The sequence below is a fragment of the Pygoscelis adeliae genome, unplaced genomic scaffold, assembly GCF_000699105.1.
Source record: "Pygoscelis adeliae isolate BGI_AS28 unplaced genomic scaffold, ASM69910v1 Scaffold57, whole genome shotgun sequence".
Classification (NCBI taxonomy): domain Eukaryota; kingdom Metazoa; phylum Chordata; class Aves; order Sphenisciformes; family Spheniscidae; genus Pygoscelis; species Pygoscelis adeliae.
Genome location: NW_008825615.1, coordinates 14,058,220 through 14,072,888, shown reverse-complemented (window position 1 = coordinate 14,072,888; position 14,669 = coordinate 14,058,220). Strand labels below are relative to the sequence as shown.

Below are 14,669 nucleotides of genomic sequence, written 5' to 3'. Positions count from 1 at the left end.
CCAAGCAAGAGGGAGGGCTCTGCAACAGCAATTAAGTCTGTTACAAGAAGTGAGAGTATTTCAAATGTGACCTATGTAAATCAAGAAGGGGAAGAGCTGTACTGGAGGTTAAGTGAAGTCCGCCATACTCTGTGCCTCCCACAAAACAACAGGAGTTACACTAAAACCAAAGCTTTTAAATATTCTAATGTGCGAAAGCATCTGATCCTGTTGGGTAAGTCCATTTTTAAATCATGGTTTTGACCTGAAAAAGAGAGTGCTGTCTACTTCTTGAAAGTGGTTTCCATACTGATGAGAATACTGACAATTTTTCTTTTGTGATCCTTATAGATCATGAAAAGATCATATAAATACAACTAATCCAAAACACTGCGTGATTATGGATAAATGTACTTATTTAACAGCTTTCTATAGTCTGACTTGGAATGAATAGTTTGAGTCGTACTAGTGTTGTTCTCAAGATGCCAAAAGGAGACTGAAAAAGAGCAAGCAAAGGAAACAATATTGCTCAGGTTTCATACTTGAGCATGTTTTAAAGTTAATAACCATGAAAAAGAGAAAGGATCATGATAACTGCAGCCAATATTTGTACATACTTTTCGTATAATGATCATCAGTGTCAAGCTGTTAGGAAGCAGCAGAGTGAACATTTGCAGAAAGCAGCTTGTTTACAGCTACATGCTGCAACTACCACAATCTGTCCTATTTACACTAGAAGCCACTATTAACAGTCATTTTTCAGCATATTCTATTCAGGATATAGCCCTGTGAGGAGAGCATGTGGTTCATGTTTGCCCTCTGAAGAAATAAGGACACTTCAGTACCTCATAAAACTACTGTTTTATCATTTAAATTCTGCCACACTACCAGATGATGAAAAATCTGAGGTGGATTTAAAGCTTGCCGTTCTGCAGTCGGCTTTAAATGAGTCAGCTTTTGCCCATCTCCCTTTTAACTTCCAGCTATGTTAGACAGAGACAACTAAATTAGTTAATTACAAGTGAATAACTTCAGTATTACACCTGTATGGATATCTGCCCCTTAAAAAAGAAGGACAAAAATGTGAAAGGTTGCTGTGTGAAGTTTTACATGAAAAGCACCATCTTTGATGCTCTTGTTCAGGTTATCTATAATGACAAACTAAAGTAGATTTTAAAGGAAAAAAATTCACTCTGTAAAGTACAGACTTCCTTAACTTGCCCATACTTTTTCCTTCAGTCTCTATAGTTCTGTTTCCTTTCCATATAGGAAACACTACTACAGAGACTGAAGGAAAAATTATTTCCAGGAATGTCATGTCAGGACATCTCCTTCGGAATTACAGGTAGGTGTGTTCTGCTGTATCTGTATATCTGTGCAGGCATGTGCATTTGAGTAACATTATCGTCATGACAATAATACTGAAGGGCTGAATTTAGAGCAACAGCTCAATTGGATATTGAGGCTGCATGAAAACAGTTGCACACCAAAAGAAAATACTGGCATTTCACCAAAAGTTATTGCGACAAAATTATCACAAAGTCAAAGGAAGCTAAGGACTTCCAGACTTAGCACTTAAGTCATTAACAGCAAGTTAACATTAATCCAATCATAACCGATGAATCAGCTCACCAGTTTAGCCTGTCAGAACTAATTATGTGGAAAAACAGATGGTATTTCCACAGGAGAGCAAGCTATTTCTGCATGCTTTTTTTGGAAAGAAAAAAGACAATTTATCTCTACTGTGCCTCAGTAAGTTGTAAGTAAATAAAGTTTCTCTATCTTGTTAAGCTTTTGGTGCTCAACAGTCACAGACATTTTCCTGTGGAAAAATAAGACAATGATGTCAACAGCATAGAAAAGGTGAGAATCCTTGATGTAAGCACTTTTCACAAATAGTTCAGAAAACTATTCACCTATTTTAGCATTCATTTCTGATTATTTTTCCTCAGAAACAACAAAACCAGCAAAAAACATGAACAGATTATAATAAGAAGTTATACAAACCTATTTTCAATTTGAGAATGAATGTTTTGCCACCTCTCGGCTAACTGATCAACTTTTTCTTTATGCCAGTCAAAGTCAAGATCACGCTCCTTGTGCATTTTAAACATCTGATCACTGATCATCTTTGCCTTCTGCAGTTCATCCTCTAAGGCATGGAACACTTGTCTTTTCTCATCTACTTCAGATCTCCATTGCTAGTATGTGATAAATGACAAATTGTAAATAACTCCTAAATTATGACACTATTTTATAAATGAGTATTTTACATGACTAAAATGTAAAAATGAATAAGTGAAAAATGTTTAAATGAATATTTTACTTCTGGTTGCTCGAACACTGGAATGGCACCAGAACGGGTCTGAAGCAAGTAATTAGCTATGAACTGCAGAATAAGTCTAAGTAACAGCATCCCCCACAACACATACATCAAAACAGAGAGAGCAAATTAACATGCTTGTCTTATAAACTACAGCTTTCAAAAAAAATCCTTAGGTAGATGCCAATCATTCTATCTAACGAAAAAGCATTACTCATCATTTGCAATATAAAAATGAGGTATATACAGCACAGAAAAAATGCTGAACTTCAGTCTTACCCTTTCTCAAAGATATCTGCCAAACCTCCTGATTAGTGTACCATAGCAGTAGCAGGAACGTTACTGTGGCCACATTTATATAAGGATATATTTATGTTACCTTAAGCATGTTACCTTTTGAAGAGACAAAAAAACTAAGTCTTACTGCAGCATTAACAACTGCCACTCTTTGAAGTTCAGATACTGCAAGGCATTTCCTAACAGCTGGAATGCGCACGCAAACGATCCAATTCCTAATGCTCCGAAGCTGTCTTTTTTTTTTTTTTTTTTTTTTTTTTTTTTGAGATGTCAATCCTAATACAGACTTTCCTCCAAATACACAAGCCAACTTTTGATACACTATACAGTACAGCATAACTGCAATAGGTGTTATAAGACAGATCATTTTCCTATTATTTCTTGATTTGTCCATGGAAAGGCACCAGCCAACTCTTACCTTTAATGTACCCATCAGATTTTCAATATTGTTTTTGTCGGCTGTTACTGCCTCTTCTTCACACAATTTAGTTTCATAGAGTTTTACTAACGATTCTGCTCCTTGGGTGTTCTTCAGCACCAAATTTACAGTTTTTAATCTGAAAAACATTAATCTCCTGTTAACTGAACCATCAATAACAACACTCAACACACTTGTGTTTTTCAGCCTTTTCATGTCATGGGGTACCCCTTTATAAAATGTTAAAATTATGTTAAGTCCCTTTTCCTTGATTCAGTATTATTCATACCAGTATCTTTATATTTCTTTTTTTTTTAAGAGAAAACTGTAAACTAAAAACGTGTGATGGGAGATGGCCTATTACATACTTATCTATGTAAATGGAAGACATGGAATAAACTTGGTTCATGTTCTGAATAACAACATTGAGTTCAGAGCGCAGAGTAGGGACTGAAGGTGAACCAGCAGCTTGACTGAAAAACTCTTCGCATTTATCTGTGATGACTCCCAGGTCATCCTTCAGTCGATCCAGTTCTTTCTTCAGTTTCTGTAAAATGAAAGGTGACTGGCAGTGCTTTTATCCTACATCAATCTCGTGTATACTCTACGTATCATTATCAGTACAGGTCTGCTCTCCTTTGCTTGTTTCACGTGGACACCATTAAAATTTTTTAAAAAGGAACATACGCGTAAGAGGGAAACTAACAGAGTCGCCATTTATTGGCACCTTTTTTTCCTGACAAACACAAGCTTAATCTTTGACTCTCATCTTTTCAAGGTGCACCGCAAACTTTCCTGGCTACACTCAAAACGTCTGGATATATTTGTTTTAAAAGTAAACTCTTTTCCTAGGTAAAACAGCCTTTCTCAAAGGCTCACCTCTTGCTCTGATATCCTAAACACACTTTCATGTAGATCATCCCTTTCCATTGGGGTTCGGATCTGCCGTATTAACCGCTCCTCACAACTCTCCAGCTGAAGTCTGATATTTCTGACCTCGGAGATGTACAGATTGTAAATAGATTCTTCCTGCTCCTCTGTTGAAAGAAACAAGGCACATGTTAGCAAACAAAGCCATCACGTCATTTCCACCATGTCTTCTTATGAAACACTTTATAAAAAGTCACCATTCTACAGGTCTTTTCATGACTGGCTCAAATCCCATCAGTTTCCATTGGAATTTTGGCTATAAGGCAAATTTTAGGAACCTTTAAATTTTAGCTATTATTAGGTCACCTCCTCACACGTGAAAAATCAGCATACATCTTTGACCATTCATCCCAGGCACGGGCATCACCACTTATGCAGACACTGCTAAACTCAGTGACTGATTCTTTCAGTCAGATGATATCAGGCACAATACTACAGTAGATCTCCAGGGCTTTTTTTTTTTTTTTTTTTTTTTTAAATCCTCTCTTTCAGACGCACAGGGCAACTCATCTTCCCTTAAGCATAGTGAACTATGCTAATGCAGTAATCAGCTTTGCACTACTGTATTTCATTAAGTCATTAGCTACTTGACAGTAAATCAGAGCAGGTATTTTAAGCTTTCTGTTCTTACTGTACTTAAAAACAGAGGCAAGAGAGCAGTAACCACAGGCATTCTGTGGAGCTAGGAAAATATCTAGGACACTTTTCTTGCCTTAAAAGTGTGAAAAAAGTTGTAATTCTGTTATGAACTCAACAAAGTAATCAAGTTGCATTTCCAATATTCAAAAACAAGGAAGGCATGACTAAACAGTGAGCTGCAGTGCACAGAATAAATTCTTGGGTGTAAAATTTTTTGTAGCGCTCTGTATATTAAGTAACACATCAATATTTCTACATAGCTTAATATATACAAAGTTAAAAAATCTTAGAGCTTCTGTACAATGTAATTGTGCACATTGTTAAAATGATGACTATTTATTCAGAAGAACTGGGGCATTAACAATATCGCTATGATAAAATGGGTAATTCGCTAGAGTTTGTATTCAGAGAGAGAAGTTTTATCAAGAACTACAATCTCTCTCGTGATGGCATCTTTCTACTCTTCTCAGCAAACTTTTACCTCTTTCTGCAGATTTCAGAAGGTCTTGATAGTATTGCTTGCAAACATTAACATCCCTTTCCAGCTGTGCTGTATCGGAGCTTGTAAAGATTTTGGACTCCTGGCTATCTTCCACAAAATCATCAAAGCGGGACTGCAAATTGCTTAGAACCTGCTGATGTTCACCTGGCAACATCGTCTTTATCTGCAACAGATCATAAACCCAAGGCACGGTCAGCAACGATGCATCACTCACACAGTTCCCTGTAATGCTTTTTATCAAAAAGCAATATTGACCAATTACTAAGATGGTAAAGTCAATGAATCGAGGTTCTGAAAGCTTGCTGCTCCTGGGCTGGAGTCCACTTGACAGGTATCAGCATAACAGCTGATAGTTTACACTCACTATAAAATCCTTTTCCATCTTTAATGCCAGTAATGGGCTATGTTAAGACAATCCTACATCAGACACCATTTTGCCATCTAATGCCATGTAGCAACAAACAGGAAGCCAGAAAGAGTCACAGAAGTAGGGGCATTTCAAGAATTATCTCAGATTCCTTCTTTTCAACAGCAACAGTGGGAAATTAGGAGTGAAAATGTCGTTTTGGGTATTACAAATATTATTGCAACAGTTTCTAGACAGACATACACCAATGTTGTATAATAAACGATTATATTAAATAGTGTTACGCTATACATCTAACACTGTGTAATTCTGTGATCTCACACACTGTTTTTTTAGCCAGGCAGAATAGTATTTTGATCTATATCACTATTTCACTGCTGACAAATTGATCCTAATTAGCTATTTAACATTTCAAGTTACAGATGTACAAGAATGAAAAAAAGCACTAAGGAGGAATGAGTGTTCAGCTGCCTTCAACTTAAAAGACTAAATGTCGCTTCACAGTTGTTCCATTGTTAGTAAGAAGTTGCAGCCATAAGGAAATAATGGGGGTTTTCATGAAGATTAACCTTAGTCTAATGAAGCACATCTTCAACATAAATGCAGAAAGGTAGACTCTTCCAGAACAAAATTCAGATTTAGTCACTGTTCAATTGCTTGAGAGATCCTCCCTCTGACCACAGGAGACTAGAAAGATCAGCACAATAAGGCTAACAGATAGTTTTCATAATACAGCCTCCCTGCTCCTTCCCCAAATGCACCTGTGTAAAGTCTATTCAGATCAAGGCAGAACGTTGCACGGTGGTAACCAGCATGGCCACTGCCAGCTATTCCCACAAGGAAGATGAAGACTGCTGCAAATTGTTGCTTATACAATATTTCTAGGAAGTATATCCTATGACTTCCCAGCAAATGGCTAAGAGGCCCTTGCTAGACATAGCACATACCGAGGCAACATTGCCAGCTCGAACAGCTTCAATTTCGTTTGTCAGGTAATGCCAGGACACCACACTCTTCATGTTTACATGTGACTCATGCCAAAGGGCCAGAACATTCTGAAATTGCTGTTCAATCCTGAAACATAAAATGACTCCAACTTTAGATCAAAGTAACACAAGAAAAGGTAAAAAAAGTTAGACGTTATTTTAACCCAAGCTTCATATAAATGGATTTTAAAAGAAAATGGGTGTTTCTGTTTTGTCCCTACCTGTTGGCTGTATCTATTGCTTCTTTGTTTGGTGGAGGAACTGTAAAGCATACAGATGGAACCATGGCCTCATTACCACTCGGGCTAATGACTTTCCATTTAGCACGATGGGAGTTGTTTGCTAATACACACTCATCATCTTTGTAAATAGTTATCTAGTATTAACAGAAAAGCAGAATAATTTAATGAGCTAAGCATTACAAAATACTTTTACAAAGCACTTTTGCAAATGGTGTCAACAAATAAGCAACAGAACAACAAAAACAATGTTCAACACAAGGATTTGCTCTTGTTTACTAGGGTGGAAGAAATTTAGAGTCTAGTGTTCTCCAGGAACATGGTAATTAATGAAACTTTAGCTGAATTCTCACGTCTGTAATTGATTTGAGGAAATTCAAGTTTCTAACCTCAATTTGTCTGTAGTCACAGATGGCTTTAATTGGGATGGATGTTTTGAGTATACAGTCAGGGTTCCTTGGCTTCAGCTGAATTATTGCCTTTGCTCTCCCCACAAGGCCTGCTACTGTGCTCTTATACTGCAAGAGTTGTTCTTTTTCTTCCTAAAACAGTTAAGAAAAGAACACGTCATAAGAGATGGCCAGAATACAGTGCTGCTTCTTTGATCCTGTTAAGCTTTTCTTTTCCTGACTTATTTTACTGTGTTCCTTAAAAGTAACACATTTTACAAGAACAAAGTATCTTTCTGAAGTCACTGGTTTCCCACAATATCCGGTATTGTAAAGATGAAGAAATAAATAATTATAAGTTCTAAAAAACAAATCTTCTTTTTGTATTCCTTCACTTCAAAGGAATAATTTTAACACACGTATTTTATATCCAACTATAATCTACACATTTCTTGTTTAATTGTAAGTCACGTTAATGGGATCCTTGAATTCTTACCATAGACTCCTGGACAAGGTCTTCCAGCCTATGAAGGCTGCTTGATCTATCACAACTGTATTTTCGGTATATGGTATCTTTCAAATTCTTTAAATATTCCATGGCTTCTTTGGCATCACTGAAAAACTAGGATGAGATAAATATCTGCGTTATTTTTAAACAACCTAAAAAGTATACAAACAGCTACACTATGGAGCTTTCTTTAAGTGCTGTCTTTTTAAAAATAATCTTTTCTAGTAGCTTGAAGCGACCACTGTACCACACAACACTATTCGTGATCTCATGTCTAAATGCACTGTTCAAGAAGGCACACATTGTAACACCTGTTATTCTTGGTACAAATTAATTGTACCTACATGCAAAATTAATTCAGCAGTTACTGAACTTTAGTTAATTACTGTTCCTGCAATGGAAAAATTCTCTGAAATGGTTCTTGCTTCCCTTGGAATTACAACTACTTTCATATATAAAGAACACAAAGCCTACAAACTGTAGCAAACTAGCTGCAAACTTCAGCAAGCACACTGGAGCAAACATTTTGTGCAGGAGGGGAAGTGAGCTGCCACACTTGGCAGTTCTGCATGGGCATCTGCACCTCCGAACTAGGGTGCTGGTTAAACACAATTGGGAAGGGAAATGTCCTGTAATCCTCACCCCATTCTGCCCCTGAAACCTCAATTCTCAAATCCAGAATTCCCATTTCTTCCCCCTACCACTAGGAGCCCAAATTGCTCAACTTTGTCTTCTCCAGTGTCCATTTCCTAACTTTGGGCTCTCACTTTCTCAGTCTGAAGGCATCTCATCCCAACATCACGTCCCTTCCTCTTCAGCCACCCAGCCCAGAAGACACTAAGGACTAATCTTTATAATTTAAATATAAGAAAGAGTAGATTTTTTTTTTAAAACCAAAAACTCTTAAGTCTTCGATCCTCATGCATGTAACTGAGAAACCCTGAAATCTTCGATCCTCATGCATGTAACTGAGTACTGCATCATCTGCTGAGTACGTAAACAGGTGATAATCAGAAAGGTGTTTTGCTGGACATGTCTGCTGTCAGGGTGTTCTCTGCTCCGTTTATTATTAATGCTGTATGTTCCATTTCTATTTGGGTAGTCCTGAAAAAAACACCTAGAATATGTTCTCCCTTGGCCATCATTAACTACCCTCTACTCTACATCATCCCCAAAAGCTGTATTGACAGCAGTTGTGTATGACAGGGAGAGAGCACGGTTTTGTTCTCAGAGTCTCTGCCTGCAGCTGTGGCACTCTGAAAAAACGTCAGGTCAGGTTTTCATCTGCTGTGAACTGATATAACTGTAGTGAAGACAATGCAGGTGTGGTAACACTGTGGGAGCCTGGCTCATCATCTAATGACTGCACGTGACAAATGTAAATTCTACAACTACTGTTGAGAGCGCAAGTAGCACTTTCAGTGCAACTTTTTTACTATGGTCCTAACTTAAAACATTTCACATTCTTACCTCAAAATATGCAGCATTTTCTCTCAAATGTTGTTCAACACAGTGACAGAGCTGAAGAATCCAGCTCCACTGTGTCTGCATTGCAGCTCTATAGGCCTTTAAAGGAGACAAAGAGATTTTACAAAAGGAAATGAAAATTAAAAACATGCATACGTTTCCAGAATTTAGGAAACATGAAAGTAATGTAGCAAACACAAGCATCCTCCTCACCCAGGAAAAGCAAGCTGCAGCAAGGAAAATTCCAATTAGACGTGAGAAAAATCCTGTTGCCACAGCATAGTCAAACATTAGAAAACTTGCCCAAAGAAGCTGTGAAATCGCCACATCCTTGAGCACGTTCAGAATTCAGCCAAACAAAGCCCTGACAATGCTTTAAGCAGGGTCTGGACTACATCTCCTGAGGTTCCCCCAGTCTAAGCCAGTCTATGATTCTGTGGCTCTATTTACTAATTCAAAATAGCTGGATTCCTCCTTGGATACAAATCAGATATTAAAGTAACACTGAATACACAATAAAATTAAATAATCAGGACTCGCTGCAATGTATAATTTTGTGTTAACAGTTACATGGGAATTTAAAGAACGTAACCCTACGGGAACGATGCCTCCTACATGTCTGCACGGTGCTGCCACTAGAGATGCACTGCATGAGTGTTCACCAGCAGAGGGTACTCTTGCCTTTGTGAAATCAGCCAAGTGTCTCAATTTTTCAATTCCGTATGCTTCTCAGGGAATTCGAAAGAGTTTTTCCATTGGCTTCAATGAATTTCAAACTCATGCATTAATGCACAGATTCTTCTGTAGAAAAGGCATAAATTTCCTTTTTTTTTCTTTTTAAATGTCCCAATACAGCATTATTGCAGACATCATAACCTGCATAGTCATCTTCACTGCGATGGCCTCGTTACATAATATATGTCTTTAATATATTCATATATTAAGTATATTACACTGATAAGAACGCATTAGAGCAGCATATACTTTTAAAGAATAGAATTCCCCACATTACATTACAAGTAATTTATTTTTCAAAGCAAACGTCATGAGAAGGAAGGAAGAGTGGAGTTTTCTTTATGTTTCCAATTTATCCAAACTCACTGAGCTGAAGAACCATAGAAATCCATGCTCTCTGACTGTTTTTTCATTCTTGTATAGTAAAACAGCTTTTTATTGTTTCCATTTTTACCACCCACTGTCTATATTTACTCTTTTTTTGAAGATCTACAGGGAAAAGCGTTTTACATTCTCCTTTGGAAACTTGTTATGACCCTACAACAGCTGCAATAGATTTTCTGCAAACCGTTTACCTGTAATACAGAGCTTGATTCAAGCCTGAAGTAAATTACATCACCTGGTCAGATTTTTAACATCCAAACAAGTTTCATAATTCACTGACAAATAAGTTATGAAACCAACCCTAAACCGTAATAGGAACCTGTAAGTGACTAGAAAAGCTCTACTGAAACCTCTTCCAATCCAACAGGAGAGAAATCACATGAGGACTGTTCTGTGCCCTCAGTTCGCCAACGCAATGTGTAACAATAACTCTAGAAGCTGCATGCATGACCAGAAACGTCTGTACAGACCAACTCTGGAAATTTTAGTTTTAGACTTTAGGGGCACTTCATCTAAGCAATCCAAGATGTAACCATAACTTTATAGAAGTGTTTTTACTTTTTGGACACTGGAAGACAGAGACAACAGAGATGCTCAAGAGGAAAAAAAAGGCCCCATTATTCAGAGTCTTGTTGTTTAACTTCCGATGAGTTAGCACTTCCCTTCTTTTCCCCCAACATCTAAGGTCTATTAAATGACAAAACTATTTTCTTGTTTGTGTGCTGTTTTTACTAACTTACCTCAATGGTTAGCCTGGCTGGGTGATTTTCAAGAAGCAATTGCTCAGCTATTTCTTGCACTGATTTCATAACTTCTTCTTTTTGATCAAGTTCTCTCATTAATTCCTTTTTTCCAGACAAAAAAAAGACAGAAATGTTTAGAAATCTCTTAAATTCTTAAAGGTGATTTAATTATTCCCTCTGGATTATACTAGCAATACATACTGCATGACATTCCTTTTTTCTTGTTATATTGGGGTTTCTTTCACTCCAGTCATATGCAACCTCTTCCTCCTCTTTTTCATTCAGCCATATCAGCTCTCTAGTAGCACGAGACACAAAATTGTGAAGAGTATCTAGATGCCTTTCCTGATTTCTCGATGTGTTCTTTATTAAAAAGAAAAAAAAAAAAAGGATTTACCAAAATCAGAATTTAAAGCTCATCCCTTATCAAAAACGACGTACACTGAAAAGCTGAACATCAAAGAAGTATGACAAACTTACCAAGAGTTTTGAATACTGACTCTCCAGTTTGTGCAATTTTTCTGCATAACTGAGTTTAAGAGGGGCAGTCATTTGGATCTGTATTTGTATATAAGGTCAAACGACAACAAAAAGGTTAGATATGTTAAACCATTAGATTTCATGATATGTCATCTAGAGATCAGGAGTAAAAGTAACTAAGACTATGAAACCCAAACAGTTCTAGAATTCAACAATTAGTCTATGGGTCACCCAGTAAGAAAGTAACCGAAGAAATAACAAATATGGTGCTGTACCTCACTGATTTTAGCTTCTTTAAGGCTGGATTCAAATTCCTCAATGGCTTTGTGGACATTTTTGTGATTTTCTAAATGGCTTTCAACACTTGGTAAATCTGAACCCCATTCTGCTCGATCAAGTTGCACCTTACAAACAAGAAGGAAAAATTAGCCAAGATCTACAAGGAGTAAACATAATAATTAGAAGCGGACTGTTTCCGTAAAGATTGCTACCTGCATTTCTTCCACCCAGCTCAATAGGTCCTGGACAAATTTCATGTTCACCTCTTCTTCTGTTAAATTCTGATCCACAAAAGCTGATTTCATACGAGGTTTTCTGATTTGCATCAGTTTGAGTGTTTGCAGAGTCCCACTCTCTACTCCTGTCACATAGCTTTGAATTAACCGTGGTGGGATGCCTGGTGTGTAAGCGGGAGTGATGGTTGGTGTCAGTCTGGAAGTAAAACCTGATGAAAGGCCAGATGTCAAGCTGGAAGAAGTCAAAGTAGGTGTTAAACCTTGGGTCATTGCAGCATTTAATTCAGGGGTTAGGTTTGCTGTAAATCCTGAGTTTAAGCTTTCAGTTATTCCTGATATCATCAGCTTTGTCTGCTCTGTTGTCAGTGCATGCCCCTTGTTGTACACAGAAGAACATTCGGTCCGTATGGCCATCAGTTCATCACGAAGTTTTGCAACTCTATTAAAATAAAATAAATAAATAAACAAATAAAAATAATTTCAATAGATGCTTATGATTAAGGTTTATCATGCTGAACTGAATAGCAGTATTAATTCACATGATCTCTTACACTTTAGTTGTTCGTAAATATTTATAAATAAGCATTTATATCAGAAAGTATAGCGTATGTCAGCTTATACTTCTATAAATACAGATAAGAGATGCAGAAATCAGGCAATGACCAGAAAATCAGCATGGTATGGGCACTAGCATGCACCATATACAATTCCAGGGAACAATCAGCAAAGCAGAAATCTTACAAGGTACTACATGTTGCAGTAGATCAAACACTTGCAGTTCACTGCCAAGGAACTCTTATGTCCTTGATCTCACCCAGTCCAGGATGAATCCTGAAAAACTTTGGAGTTTCTTCATAACATTGAATTATGCCGTTTAAATGCATCTTTCTACTAAGACTGTACACACTGCCACATATAAGCTAACGTTACTCCACTTATTACCTGTTAAGACATCTACAGCTATCACCAGAAATCTCACCTCCATTTTTAAAATCAAAGTTAGTGAATTCTAAAAGCATTTTAGGTGCAATAAAACAAGCTAACATCTTTACACTCAGATATCTAGTAAACATTAAACATTTAAGTCATCTTCTGGTGAATGACTTCATTTTCACAAATGACCACAAACATCTCTTGTCTTCAACAACGTTTGTGGGCAATGTACCCACCAGAATACCTGATAATCTTTATTTGGGTGCCCAGTGACAGATTGAGAAGTTTATCCATAGACATAAAGATTTGAAAATGTTGTCCATAATGGGTATCCATATTTGGGACATTTATTTATTCATAAAAATACACTGTAAAATAAAGTACCTTTGCACAAGCTGGTCTGCCTGATAGTATTTTCCATCAATAAGAATTTGGGCATCAATCACTTGCTGGCGGAGAAGGTTCTCAGATTCGAGAAGATACCCAGCTATCTCTGCTTCATGTTGGAACTGGAGCCCTGACTCTAATCGCTTGGTGTCCTGAATAAATAAGAGAAAGCCATTAAGCCCTGCAGCTAAAATGAAGAGAAATGAGGTATAAGAAATCCTACTTTTTCTGTTAAAATTTCATATCTTGAAACAATTGTGAAGCATTTTATCTAACTACTGACAAAAAAAAAAAATCTAAGAGAACTCACTCTAGGCAATTTTTGGTATTTTCTTGAAGAAATGCTAAATTAAAAGTAACAGTACAATGAAAATAAAAGTAGCAGCTATTACATATGCACTCAAAAATCCTAAAGAATTTTTTTTTTTAAGTAGCCATTCCACCACAGTAAGTTCACAAACACAGCCAAGTAAAATCACCGACTGACTTACAGCCTGCAGAGCGTTCCGGGCAAGTATTAGTTTGTCCTCACAGCTTCGGCTGTCCCGCTGAATTCTGTTTGCAATCTGCTGCAGCATTTCCAACCTAGGTGATGCCAGAGCATTTCAGAAAAATAAAAACGTATTAATGTTATTTATATTTACTAGACATGTTGCATGACTTTAAAAAAACCCAAACAAACAACATCTAACAGAAAGCACAAATACGTATGCCAAGTTACCTGTTTCCTTCTAAGGTGCCATTACCAAAGCTTATACAAGATTTAATCAGTGTGGGACCACAATTAACAGAAAGGAAATTCTCGTTAGAGTCAACGCTGGTTCGAGCACTAGTACTGTTGCTAAACAGTGAATCACTGCTATGATAGCTATAACTACTGCTATTCATTTTTACATCCAGAGCACGGTCCTTCTGGCTGTTTACATTTGCTGAAAAATGAAAAGATAAAACTCCTACAAAATGTACAAAATGTACAGCTTCTAGGGATGAAATTTCACTACTGGCTTTTGAAACACCTAGCACTCCTCCTTTAAATAGGCTTCAGTATGCATATTCAAAACCCAGCAATTAATATTCTGCCAGCTCTTCAAAGGATTTTACCTGGGGCTATGTACGCTACCTTGCTTTTGGCTTCCCTACCTTGCTTTAAAGCTTTGCAAGTACAGACTAGGCAGCAACAGTAGGGCGTCTCTACAAAACAGACGCGCCAAATATTTTATTTAAGTGTCACTAAATGTCTATAAGCCAAATAAGAATTTAAAGAAATCGTTGCAGTGTTTCTCGGACTCTTCAATGAAAAGTTTCAAAAAGGAGTGAAGTGAGAACTCCACGCTCCACAGTATGGCACAAAACATCTCCAGGTTGGGCTGACTCCTTTTCCTTCAAATGGAACTGCACAATAAAAACTGGGGGAATATCATGGTTAATCAGCTCATAACAATTTAATT

General features: G+C 37.1%; 1 protein-coding gene across 1 annotated transcript in view; it reads right to left on the bottom strand.

Annotated features, from left to right (window-relative positions):
- LOC103924617 (plectin-like) overlaps positions 1-14,109 on the bottom strand; it is a 26,344-nt gene extending 12,235 nt beyond the window's left edge. Inside the window, exons 1-18 of the mRNA XM_009333174.1 lie at positions 13,943-14,109; positions 13,713-13,806; positions 13,219-13,373; positions 11,878-12,340; positions 11,662-11,790; positions 11,387-11,464; positions 11,108-11,269; positions 10,904-11,008; positions 9,048-9,143; positions 7,566-7,691; positions 7,070-7,222; positions 6,663-6,817; positions 6,403-6,529; positions 5,068-5,251; positions 3,897-4,054; positions 3,386-3,564; positions 3,018-3,156; positions 1,987-2,180 (exon numbers count right to left, since the gene is read on the bottom strand). Coding sequence (XP_009331449.1) covers positions 1,987-2,180; positions 3,018-3,156; positions 3,386-3,564; positions 3,897-4,054; positions 5,068-5,251; positions 6,403-6,529; positions 6,663-6,817; positions 7,070-7,222; positions 7,566-7,691; positions 9,048-9,143; positions 10,904-11,008; positions 11,108-11,269; positions 11,387-11,464; positions 11,662-11,790; positions 11,878-12,340; positions 13,219-13,373; positions 13,713-13,806; positions 13,943-14,109 — 2,864 coding nt within the window. The remainder of the gene's footprint in view (positions 1-1,986; positions 2,181-3,017; positions 3,157-3,385; positions 3,565-3,896; positions 4,055-5,067; positions 5,252-6,402; positions 6,530-6,662; positions 6,818-7,069; positions 7,223-7,565; positions 7,692-9,047; positions 9,144-10,903; positions 11,009-11,107; positions 11,270-11,386; positions 11,465-11,661; positions 11,791-11,877; positions 12,341-13,218; positions 13,374-13,712; positions 13,807-13,942) is intronic.
- Positions 14,110-14,669: the final 560 nt, after the last annotated feature.